The following is a 12,883-nucleotide window of genomic DNA, read 5'->3' as shown; positions in this document are numbered from 1 at the left end:
AGAGCTAAAAGCTAATTTGGCTTAATCTCTTCCCCTTACATACTGAAGGCCAACACAAGCATACAGCAGGAGGGGATATCAAAGAGAAGATGTATTTCTGACTTAAATTACAAGCAAATATTTGGTGAAGGGGGGAATGATTATTTGGATTTTCTATTTCAAACAAGACTGCATGAAATCACAAAAGGAGTTGAAGAAGCAAAATTTTTACTCATCATCACAAGAAAGCAGATTTTGATGCATTACCTGCAGTGTTTGGTGTAGTGCCAGTCCTGTGGAGGCTTCTTTGGGTTGTTTTCTTGCTAATAATTTTAATCTCATAATTTATAATTTCAAGTTCTGCCCTAAACCAAACACCTTTTTTAAGATTTGCTTTTTGTACCGAACCAATGGCTGTGACCTTCAGAATGGTGTACGGTGGTGGGGTTTTTCACTGGTCTGCTAAAGGAAACATATTTTCTCATCTCTAGGATCTTCTACATTTTAAGGATAGTTTTTGCAGCAGAAGAAATTAATTTTAAACCAATTATAAGTCTGGAAACTACATAGTCACAAAAATTATTCCTCTATTGTATCTTTTATAGCTTGGAAGATGTAACAACAAAACCTATAAATGTGAAGGACTTTTTTCTTAAACCTTGCTACGTGTGATCTTTGATTACAAATTGCTGCTTTATTTTCAGTAAGTATTTTACAGTAACACTTTCCATAAAAGCAAAAAGAGTGAGACCTTTAAAAACCTGTATATATATGGTGAATTAGTATATATTGCCAAATAATGAAGCACATTTGTTTCAGACACCCCCTCTGGCCAGTGCTCTGACCTGCAGATGTTAAAAAGGTAGTGTGGAAGCCAGATTCTTCTAGCTATTATATTCAACTACGAAGTGTCTGCTATGGGAATTGGCAATTTTGATACAAGTGTTCAGTTACTTTTCTTATATGAAAAGAAAAATATTCAGCTGATGTTGCCTGGAAGTTGGTAAGAGTTGTGTTGTTCCACAAGTGAAGATGTGGTTCAGCATGGAATATTCTGTTTCTTCCCCCACCCCAAGGTCCAGATCATTGCAGTGAATGACACTGTACGACATTGGCTGGTACTGAACCAATAAGGAGAAAAGGATATAAGTAGTCCATTTTTGCAAGGAATCCACTTAATGGAATGTTTTGCTACAATGATTTGGTATATATTTTTCCCAAACATTCTAGATACAGTAAGGGCAGAGTAATTTCAAATTATCTAGGCCTTGTACAGATCCATTCAACAATGTGAATTTAGATTTGTGGCAATTTCCTTTCTGCATCACTTTTCTCAATAGGCATCTGCATCCTTAGCAAACATTTTAACAAGTGTACTTAGAAGTTCAGCTTTAGTTTTAGGGTTATTTAAAAGCTCATGTCTGATAAAAGGGTAAATTTTGATGAGCAGAAATTAATGATATTTCAGTAAGATCCTGTACTTTCTAGATCGACTCAAATGCCTAAAACATTTCTTACTTGTTGTTATTATTATATTATTCTGATTTTGTTTCTGATTCCCTGATGTTTATTGCCACTATCTCTGGATAGCTGTGTATTATTTTAAACTCTAATGCTCCCCTGGTTCTCCTTTTCTTCCTCAGATTAACACAGGAATCCCTAATGAGGGATCTGAGTTGCTGTTGAGGCAGAATTTTGTGCTCTGCTTCCAGAGAAGAGTGCTGCACTTCATGGGAACAGTAAGGAATCAGCATGTCTCTGCTATTCCTACACACTGTCATAGAGCCATTGCAGCACGTTCCTTCCTCAGAGCAACTCTGGGTCCAACACTGCCAAGATCTAGAAGCAGAAAATAGATTGCAAGTCCCAAAGTAGTAGGATTTGATATAAAATAAAGTAACACATTCAGCATATTTGTCATTACTTTTCTTCCTGTATTATTTCTAACTTCCTATTCCTAACTTCCTAGGCAGCTGTATCCATACTGGTCATCAATGTATCTTAAACCTTGGAAACTGCTTTTTATTTGTTCTGACTTGCTTAAGATACATACAGTAGACAAGTGTCCATTAGAAAAGTTAGAATTTACGTTTTAAAAGTTACACAGGTGACACACTAGTTTTACTCATTCTTATTTTTAGATTATTTCAAATTACCTTAGAAATCGATAGGTTGGTGCAGTCCTGTATCTTATATAAAAACTAAAAGACAAAGACAAAAGTTTACTAATGATTGCTATTTATTTTGTTAAGTCAATAAAAAGTGCATAGTACAAGCCCTTTATCCCAATCCAAGTACTCAGTAAAAGATTACTAGGAAACTGCAAATGGCACAGATGATTTTTTGTTTGGCATAATTCAGATATTTTAAACCACCGATATACATTAAGTACACGACTTCATCACTCTTCCTTTTTCAATCATGAATATTACAAGGCTAAGTGATCTGCAGACAGTGCATGAATACATATGATTTCTTATTTCAGAGTATAGTAATTGTGTTAAGCAGACTCTAAAAATACTATTGTTTTAACAAAGTTAAGGTATAATTGTAAATTTCCCTCTGTATTTCCCAAGTTGCTACAACTTGCATCTCTTACTAACCAAGCTTAAAACCATCATTACAATACTGATCATATCCTGGAGCTTTGCACACCACTAATCTCTTCTACACTTCCCAAAATTTACCATTTACCATATCTGTAACCATGATACAATTATTTAATCACAAATTACATCACTAAAGGCCAGATTTCTGCCACCCTTACTAAAGCTGCTACTAGTACATTATCTCAGAGTAGTTCCACAAACTTCAGTGCAACTACTTGATGAGTAAGGCACTATTTAACACAAATAAGAGTGGCAAAATACAGTCCTATGGTTACTTACTTTTATTTTAATTAAGAGTGCTGATCTGAAGTTTATATCTTGGAGAGAGTATCTGAATTTAAAAGGCATAGATTTTGATGTGGGATAGTGGCCTGGCTCTTTAGTAAAACACGGCCTGGCTCTTTAGTAAAACATTTTACAATAAAATATTTCCAATGTTTTTTTTTTTCTTTTACATAGAAAATTTAAAATAGCAATTTACATGAGGAAAGCATACATGTATAAAATCACTGGGACAATTAGAGGAATTTCAATCAAAGACATTTCATTTAAAAGTAAACTACAACATTCCTCTGAACAAAAAGTTCATTTGCCAAGACTGTTAGAGCTGGGTGCACATGGTAAGTTTTATAAATACATAAACAGACATTTAAGGGAGACTGATCCTCATGAGTGAGGAATATCTCCTGTACATCTTGCCAGCTCCCAATAGGATGAGGAGTAGTGCTCTGTCTGAATAGAAGCCTTTTTCAGTTGGCTTTTTAATCAACTGGAAGCTTGTTTTATGCCTCCAATAGTGAATAATTCTGGCCAAAAATCCTTGGAGAAAAAAGGTCAGTATGGGAGATTATATATGTTTCCTTGTGTGTTCAACAAAATGATGCTGTATTACTTGTTCTGAACAGTATCCCAAACATAAATGTACATGGAAGGCAAAAAGAAAGCACTGGCAGAGTGCTTGTCCCAGGACATCTTTACACAGTGTTTGTGGCCTGTACATTATTACACATAATGGGACAAATTCTCTCAGCTTCTCTTCTGCAGTTTCATTGCTTTACATGCACTGATGTCACTGAGAGCACCTGGCCCAATCTTTTTTTTTTTTTTCTTTTATTTTTTAACATGCTCCTATGCTTGGGAGCACACTATTCCATAGAAATTCAAAGGTCAATTACATCAAATTACAGAAGCCCTTTTCAGGTCTACACTGCACCTTTACAAAGAGGCTTAGCTGGCTCACCATTTACCCTGAAGAGCAAAACCCTGCATCTGTCAACCATGGGATCTGATGTTTTTGTTAGAGCCCATTAATACAAACCTTTTTGAACTTTAAGAGTTAGCTTCTACAGCTCCATAACTAAATTCCTCATGAAATAAAGGTTTGTAGAGTAAGACTTAGAATTCCAATATGTCTGTTCTACTGACCTTTAAGGAAATAAGTATCATGTAGGTAACATAAAAATTCTTGTAAATGTTCTTTACATTATTCTGATCAATCTTTCAAATTGAACAAGAAAAATATACAGTGTTGTTTTTCTGTACATCTTTAAAATGTTCTTAAATTAATGTACATAAAAAAGTAATTCCCATTTGTTATAATGGGAGAGGTGCACAGGTGCGTGCACAGCCACACACACACTTAAACATATCACACATACACACAAATATTAGAGGGAAGAGACATGCCATATGTAGTCACCTGCAAGTTTGTTATTCCACAATTACAACTAGTAGATAAGGATGAAATGCTAAGAATTGCTGTTAACATAGAGGTGAAAAAACCTGAATAATCCAGTACATGTTGTATACCAAAAAGTTGGTAATCGTGGAAACTTCTTGGTATGATTTCATCCTGTCCAATATGCATTACATCATGGCTAAAAGCTTATTAAGGTACCAATTACGAAAAGACTATGCCAGGACAGAAAATTCTACCAAGTTTTTCTTACTAAATTTCTCATTTGATAAAGTCTATAAGTAAACACACCTGGGTTTAGGGTTAAGAGTATTTTTTTGACAACGTATTGAGTAAGACATACAATTTATTAATGAAAACAGTTAAATTAACTTTTTTGGTGGGATAATCTTTTGTGTAAAGTTCCAATATATAGATCAAAGCTTTTTCAGTGGCAATTGTCACATTCACTTACGTGTGCACACACACACACACACAGAGTATAATTCTAGTGGACAATCCATGCTTTTGCCAGCAACCCTGAAAACTGTGTTAGTGGTCCAAAGACCAGAATAAAAGCTGCTCTGAAACCAGGGCAAATATAAAACAATTTCTATTTTTCAACTAAGTACTCCCAACCATAATATAACTCTCAAAAGCATAGTGAAGAAGAAATTTGAATTAATCTGATGAAAGGTCAGGAACCTTCCATTCTTCTAGATGGACTGGGATTTTAATTTTATTTCAATGCATATTAGAAATCACGGCAAAGAAATTAGGATCACTGTAACAGAAAGAGACTGAGTGGAATGTCCACAGTAACAGTAACAACCAAAAAACCCCTGCAATGCCTTACCATTACTCAAATTACAATCTTACAGGAATTGCAGTATCATACAAAGCAAAAATTAACTTAAAATTGAAGTTGCTAAAAGCAGTTCATAAAGATTACTGGTAAATGATAACTCTGCTCTATATAAATGAGAAAAGAAAACTGTATTGAGTGGGATTTAGGAGTAATCTGGTCACTTCGTTCATTTGGTCGTGCAAGGTTTTAGCTGCTGAACTTTTCCAATTCTGAATGCTCTAGTCCACTGGTGGGGCTGGTGGTTCTTGTCCCTTGGGAGAAGAAAGGAGGAAAGAATTTTAAAAAAGCAGGTACAGAATTAGAAACAGTGCTTCACACAGGAGGATTTAGCAAAAGAAGTGTTAACAGAAGTGTTAGAAGTGTTACATTGTGTTTTCTTTCATGTTTTTTCAATATCCCTTAAAATAAACGAGCATCAAAAAACTATACTTTTTCTTGTATTAATTGAGATTTTTTCATGATCTCACATCTAAGACAAAGATCATCCTTCTCAAAGTATCATGCTGTAATTTTGGTTACTGACTTCTCTTAAAGCTGTGCTTGCCCCCTTTCACCTAAGGCAAGAGGCAGTTTCAACCAGGGACAGACAGTGTCCAGAGGACACTGCCCTGCTCCATTCCACAGCAGGCCTCACATCTAGCCTTCATGATTCCTTTCACTTTGGTTTAACTAATTTTAATTTTTGATGGAGTTCCAAGAAAATACAGGGGAAAAAATGGGAAAAAAATACTTTGAGACAGCATGTATTAAACCAAAATAGATGTAAGCTTTTACAGAATCTCCCTGCCAGGGCACTTGAAGATGCACTTACGTTGTGGTGGCTGGTTGGCTTTCCAGCTGTGTTTGATCCTCTTAGATTACCAGGTCTCAGTAAGAACAAGACAAGTGCAATCACCACCCAGGCCATCATTATCATGGCAAAGCTGATGCCATTGTCACTGGAGGAGTTTGGTCCTGGCACTACAGATGAGGAAAACTCAAGTTATAACAGAGTAACAGCAGAGTTCTTTTCCCCAATTAAAAACAAAAATGCAATCTCAGAAAAAAATTCCTGAAATATTTTTCAATTAAGTGTTCTGATTAGTCCCTCATTTTGGCTTTGAGACAGTAATATTGGGTTTTTTAAAATTACATTTCTTATCTATTTGAAAAGAGAATTATCTATTTCATAATATTTCACTGGCATTCTCAAAATTATCATGAATATTTCTTAGTTCATATTAACTCCTGGTGAACTGGAGATGATAAACACACTCTTCACATTTAAGAAATCAAACTCAATTTTTTAAGAAATCAAACTTGATGCAAAATATATTTACATAGGAAAACCCCCCCATATCTATGTTGGTCTTCATTTTTTTGCCTCAAGCAAATAAAACAACAAAACTAAATTGATGAAAACTTAGGGTCCATTGTTAGGCCCTACATAGAGAACATGCTAAGTCTAGCAAGAAGGGAGCAAAGTAATGGTAATCAAGTTCTTGACTCTAAGTTATTTCTTGAGAGTTTGTTTGAAGATGTTTCAGTGTCAATATGCCAGATTTCCATGATTGATCATCCAGGTCATGTGGTATTTCTGCTAGCAATGTATTTAGCAGGATGCGAAAAAATGCTGCAGAGGTACATTCCAATGTGAAGCCCAGGAACACAATACAAAAATTTTACACCAAATTTCCATACAGAATACCTGAAACATCAACACATGAAAATAAATTTAAGAAAATACCTTCAGGCTGGGAATGGCTGGTTGATCTGTTTGGATCATGAAACTCTTGCAAATAGCTGTACATTTTAAAACAACCTTTCTCCTCGGAAGCATCACTTTAAGAATCAAACAGTAACTAATCTTGTCAGCTGAAGTTCAAACTCATGTATAGATAATTACCTACGGTACTTACATGAATCCATTTATCATAGTATCTAAAGGCCTAACATCTTCATTAATGATCTAGATAATCAATTGATACAGAGAAATTACAGTAATTTCACAATTGTAAGCCGCACCATTTTGACTAAAATTTTGCTCCCAAACCGGAAGTGCGGCTTACATTCAGGAGCGGCTTATATATGAACAAATTCTGGAAATTTCCCAACCAGGAAGTCCGAGCCAGCAGCAGCCCCAAGCCAAGGAGGAGCCCACCCGGTCCCGGGTGGCAGCGGGGCAGTGGCAGCGCAGCGGCAGCGCTGCCCAGCCCTGGGGGGCACAGCGGCAGCACCGGCCAGGCACGTCCCTCTCCCTCCTCCCGGCGGCACCAGCCGGCCAAGTCCCTCTCCGTCCTCCCAGCGGCAGCGGCCAGGCACGCCCCTCTCCCTCCTTCTGGCAGCAATGGCCGGGCAAGTCCCTCTTCCCAGCCGCACCGGCCAGGGACGCCCCTCTCCCTCTTCCCGGCGGCAGCAGCCAGGGACGCCCCTCTCCCTCCTCCCAGCAGCACCGGCCAGGCACGTTGCTCCCCTGCCTCCCGGCCTCAGCGGCGAGTGGGGCCGGGGCCATTCCCTGGGAGCTGCCCCGAGCAGGGCCAAACCAGTAAACCCCGTGATCCCACAATTCTGTTACTATTTGGCAACTCTGTGAAAGTTGCACACAGCTCCTTGCTGCGAATGAAAGTGCGGCTTACAATCCGGTGCGGCTTATTTATGGAGGAAAAACGAAACCTTGCCGACACCCCGGAAGTGCGGCTTATAATCGGTGCGGCTTGTAATCGTGAAATTACTGTAATTCAAAGCTATAATGAACCTTCAGAAAGATAAGAGCTATGCTATTTTATTACTCAAGATGAAAATTTTAACACCAAGAAAACTCCACAGAGATACTTGTACCTGTTATATTTTCAAGTTGTCTTATGTGGATGACCTGATTATGGAGTCAAGTCTGGATTGAGTATTGGTTGGATTGTTCTTATTTAATATTTACTTTATAACCTATACCCTGCTGGAATAATTTCCTTGAAGATTAATGCTGACACCAAAGAACCACCCTCATCACCATCATTCTGGATGGCATTGCTAACAAAGGCTCTTCCATGGAAAGGGTTTGTCATAACACAGCAGAGGGGCCCTGCAGGGAAGCTTACAGCTATGCCATTCTCCACACTGCTGCTCTGGGAAAAAGGTTTTATGACTTGGGGATGTTGGACTGATGTCCTTCACTGACACCACATGCACTCAAAAATGTCAAAGAAGAAAAAAACCCATGTATTATAGAAGTTCATGCTTCTCACAGCACAAACACCACCATTAACATGTATGAGCAAATTAAACTGCTTTTGCCTTTTAAATGTCCAAAATATTTCAAAACTCGAGAAGTTGCTAGTGTAGATTAATTTTATGATTAGAATTATATGCAACTACAGGTGAGAATTCTTTTGAAAATCTGAGTGAATAAAGGGCTTTGAATATGAAGAGATGGCATAGTGCACAGAAAATAAATAAGAATGCTACAGCCTTTAATTCCCCAAACTCCTACACATTGATTTTGAAAGCACATGGAATTGTGAAGAGTTTAGACCTTCAGTTTTGTTGACCAAAATATTATTATTATCAGCAGCATATATCAATATTTTAGGTCTTGGAAAATCTTTATATAGGCAATCCAGGAGACTAGGATATAATTTGGCATGAAAAGAACAACGGCTGTATATTGGGTTTCCAGACAACATTAATAGCCACCACTCTGAGATTACCTTCAGCAACAAGCAAGAAGGCCTTAGACACCTGCTTTGGCAAATATTTCTGGTAGAAGACTGAAAATTGAGACTTGTTAGTCAGGATTCCCCTTACAATGCAGAGAGACAGACTAGTCTGACTGCCTTCTGGAATTTTTGCTGAACATTTGTGCACTTAGGGTCTGTGGTGGTCAAACAAAAGTTGGGGTAAGCAAATGATGCCAGATCAGGTCATGCTACAGGTCAGGGAAGGGAGCAGTAGGGATCACAGAGGGAAACCACGGGCCTTCATTGCAAGACACAGTTCTTTCCAGCCTGTGTTGTAATACAGTTCAGATGGAACCAAACGTGCTGAAACATGTCCTGAACTAACTGGCCCTTCACAACCTACTCCAACCATGTCAGACACTAAAACAGACACAACAATGTTAACACTTTCCAAGAACTGTTAAACCCACTAATGACAATGTACAAGGATATGAGATATTTCAGCATCTGTTACTTTATTCTCTTACAGGGAAGAGGATAAGCAGAATTTCACACAGCTGGGGTTGAATCCAGCCCAAAGCTTTCCAAGCTTTGCATCACAAATCAAGACAACAGACAGGAAGCTATTTCAGCTACTGAAAGCAGCTACATGTAGAAGACAACAATCTTGCTACAAAGACCTCCATCCCTGAGATCACAAAATAATCAGATAAAACCACCTTATGGATAAAGAACAATTGAATGAAGAAAGTGAAACTAAACAGGATGAAATTCATAGTGATGGGCAGAAGAGAAAAAAAATCTTGTTTTTAAGAGTTTGCAGTCACAGTGTCTTTATCTGTAACTGGTATTTTTTTCAAGTAATTTAGACGTGATGTTTTGATTCCTTGAAGAATAATGGTTATCGTCTAAGAGCACCTGTGAATGTTTTTTTCTAATATTTTCAGATGGATAGAAGATTGTCCTGGTCTGAGATGAACATTCCTGCCACCACCCATTTTGATGGATGGATCTGGTTATTAATCTCCAGCACTCCAGAGACACCATCTAGTATAGAATTTAACAGTACCTATTCCCATGTCATTGAGAAACATGACACACAGTCTCTAACTTGCCTTCCCATGCAACACTGAATCCAGCCCAAGGTCTTCATTTTCAGAGTATCTGGTCCTCTGAGTTTGGCACACATATATCCATACACTTTGGAATTATGCCTGTGAACAGTTCTGGCCCTGTGATTACCTGAAATACATTTTTTTTTACAGCATGGCTGAATTATCTCTCTGCAGGACAAAGCTTTATGAGCAGCTGGTCTGAGACAGCCATGGGAGTTAGGTGAATCCTATCTGGTGCACCATGTATGAGATACAGTTTTTGCATTTGCTTTTTCCTAGAGAAGCAGAGACTCGGCCACACAAACCAGCCTCCTCTCAGAAAGAAATGGGAAGTAGAAAAAAAACCCAAACCTTTGTGACAGATGTTTGCAATTGATTTGAGGTTCTAGAAGGCAGACAACGCTACTAAAATTGTGAGTTTGATAAAAGCAGTTTTTAAAAGTCAACCAATTCCTGATTGTGCAACTGAAATCTCGAGAATACAATATTAAAATTACTAAGTGCCCATGTAAAATACCCTTACATTAACTTAGTTCTCCTCTTAAACTCCAGTTTTTTTCTTGAGAGTGAGGCTCTAAAGAAAGAGGAGAAATTTCATTTCTTTAACTGTACAAGTGTATTCCATGTGCTGCTTTTTGTCTGCCCTCTCATGGTAGAAATATCTTCTGGAGTACAAACAGATCGATCCTGGTAGAAATGTTAAACATCTGCATTTAGGAAGGCAAAAGCATGACTTGTGTGTTCTTTTCATGATGCTTAGGCCTTGCTTGTTCTGTGAAGGAAAGGCATAAAACTGTATGAAGAGGTATTTTAGAAGTGAATCATCAGGGAGGACAGAGCCCATGGGACCTTCAGCAAATAATGCCTGCAAGCTGACACTTGCAAAGGCAGGGATAAGGAACCCAAAGAGAGCCAAAATGGACTTGAGCAGAGGAAGGGAGAAGGGAATTCCAAGAAAAGGGAGGGAAGAGTTGGCAGACATTTCAAGCTGTGACTGCCCCAGATGAATACAAATCAAGATGAATCACAGATACGTATTCATTTTAAATTGCATAAAAATTTGGGAGTAGACAACATTTGAGACAGTCATCTCTGACCACATTACAACCTAGCAGAGCACTGAGAATAGTGCTGAAAATATAAATGCGGTAAATTGAGGTCAACATCTGGGAATTGCTAGAACACAGAGAAAAAACTCAGGCAGTAGCTCCTCATTTCCTCTGACACGGAAGGCTGACTGTGAAGGACCATGAGCCATCAGAGCAGATCAGTACCAGCTGGGATCCTCCCTAGGCTGGATGAACTGCTGATGTTGCAACCGCCACTCATCAGAGAACTTCCATGCTCCACTTGCATTAGACAGAATTCAGAAAAGAATTATCGCTCTTATTCCTCATTTCAAGGCAAACTCTAAGATCTTCTGATGTGCTGAGCATTAACAATCCCAACAGAATATTAAATGTGTTGCCTATTCAAAACTTACAGCCTTTTCTTTCCTGCAAGGCACCCACTGAAATTGAAGGAACAGTAATGAGACTCTGACACATGCTTTAATGTCACAGCAGATAATCCGACGGAGAATCAGCAGATGAACAGCCATCAAGCAGAGCGCCCAAATGCTTGTTAAAGTGGTGCTCATATCTTCCTGTACCTAAATCCAAAAGCACTGGTCCTGACCCTGGCAGGAAGCTCTGCAGGGAAGTCACTATGACATAATGGTGCCAACAACTGTAAGTAAGAATTTATAGATAATAACACCAAAAAGGGAATGAGGGAGACCTGATACTACTGCCTTTATATGACTCAAAAAAACCCAAAACAAACAAATAGAAAACCGAAATAAAGGGTTGAAAAAACAAAGCATGCTTAGGAAGAATCAACAGAGGGTGTTTCTGAAAATTTCCATCTGGTAGCAGCAGCAGAACACATGATGCTGCTGTGACACTGGCTGAACCCCAGCTCTGACGTCTCCCAAAGCAAAATCACGTACATCTCATCAGTTATTCCACAACCTTGGAACTTAAGAATCTGTGTATGACAACATTCCCAGCTGTGCTTCCAGAAGAAAGACCAAATTCTCAGAATGAGCAAATTGGTCAGAGTGAAACAAACTTGTTCATATTGAGATTCTGAAATGAAGAATCAAAGTCAACAAGTAACACGAAATGGAGCTCTGGGACCTAGGGAAGAGGAGACCCACCTCAAACGTAAGCTCATCACTGTACAGCTCATTAAAACAGGATGAAGCAATGGACAGAAGACTGGCCCAGAATAATTTTAATATGTTTCTGAAAAACATCTCCAGGAGCTTCCCCAGGCTTAGTCTGTTTATTTTTCCCTTTGACTCCCACAGTCTTACAGACTGGGACAAGCACAGCACCACAGAAGCACCACAAAATAATATGACAAATATGCAGGCTGTGTCACTGCATCAGCAGAAAAATACCTTTGCTAGAACTAAATTTAAGGCAATATAATAACATGGGAAAAGATCTACTCTGTAATTTTTGCTCTGGTTTTTGAAACAAACCACTGGTTTGGAACAATTGTTGCCAAATTGCTTGCATCTGCACACAGTTATTGCAAGAATCTCAGAATGGAAAGCTATTTCTTGCAAACCATTCAAATCCCCACTGTACTATAGCTTGGTAACATTAAAGCTATCCCACAAGCTTTGTTCCCCACACATATCAGAACTTACTCATTTATACAGTCTTTAGTCTAAAAGCTTTATAAATACTGATGACCCAAGACTCCCAAGGCATGAGTGAGAATGACCTATCAGTGCTTGGTTTTGACTGTGGACTAAAGCTCAGAAAGCTCCACACCCTGTCTGTGCTGCCTCCTTACATAGAAAATATTCTGTCTCCCATCATCTGCCTCTTTCCCTCTTCTACATTCTTGTGATTAAACAAACTACATAGAAGTCTAAGCTGTGGGAGACTAAAAAGTCTGCCCTTGGACAGGTGTACTTGGAAGAGGAGGAT

The 12,883-nt window shown here is 38.5% G+C and overlaps 1 protein-coding gene across 3 annotated transcripts in view; it reads right to left on the bottom strand.

Moving 5' to 3' along the window:
* Positions 1 to 2,200: 2,200 nt before the first annotated feature.
* SMIM14 (small integral membrane protein 14) overlaps positions 2,201 to 12,883 on the bottom strand; it is a 54,606-nt gene continuing 43,923 nt past the window's right edge. For all 3 annotated transcript variants that reach the window (XM_033060985.2, XM_033060987.1, XM_033060988.2), the window contains exons 4-5: positions 5,943 to 6,091; positions 2,201 to 5,382 (exon numbers count right to left, since the gene is read on the bottom strand). In XM_033060985.2, coding sequence (XP_032916876.1) covers positions 5,350 to 5,382; positions 5,943 to 6,091 — 182 coding nt within the window. In that variant the 3' untranslated portion in view covers positions 2,201 to 5,349. The remainder of the gene's footprint in view (positions 5,383 to 5,942; positions 6,092 to 12,883) is intronic.

This window comes from Catharus ustulatus, chromosome 5 (assembly GCF_009819885.2).
Source record: "Catharus ustulatus isolate bCatUst1 chromosome 5, bCatUst1.pri.v2, whole genome shotgun sequence".
In the NCBI taxonomy this organism is placed as follows: domain Eukaryota; kingdom Metazoa; phylum Chordata; class Aves; order Passeriformes; family Turdidae; genus Catharus; species Catharus ustulatus.
This window is presented reverse-complemented; position numbering and strand designations above follow the sequence as displayed.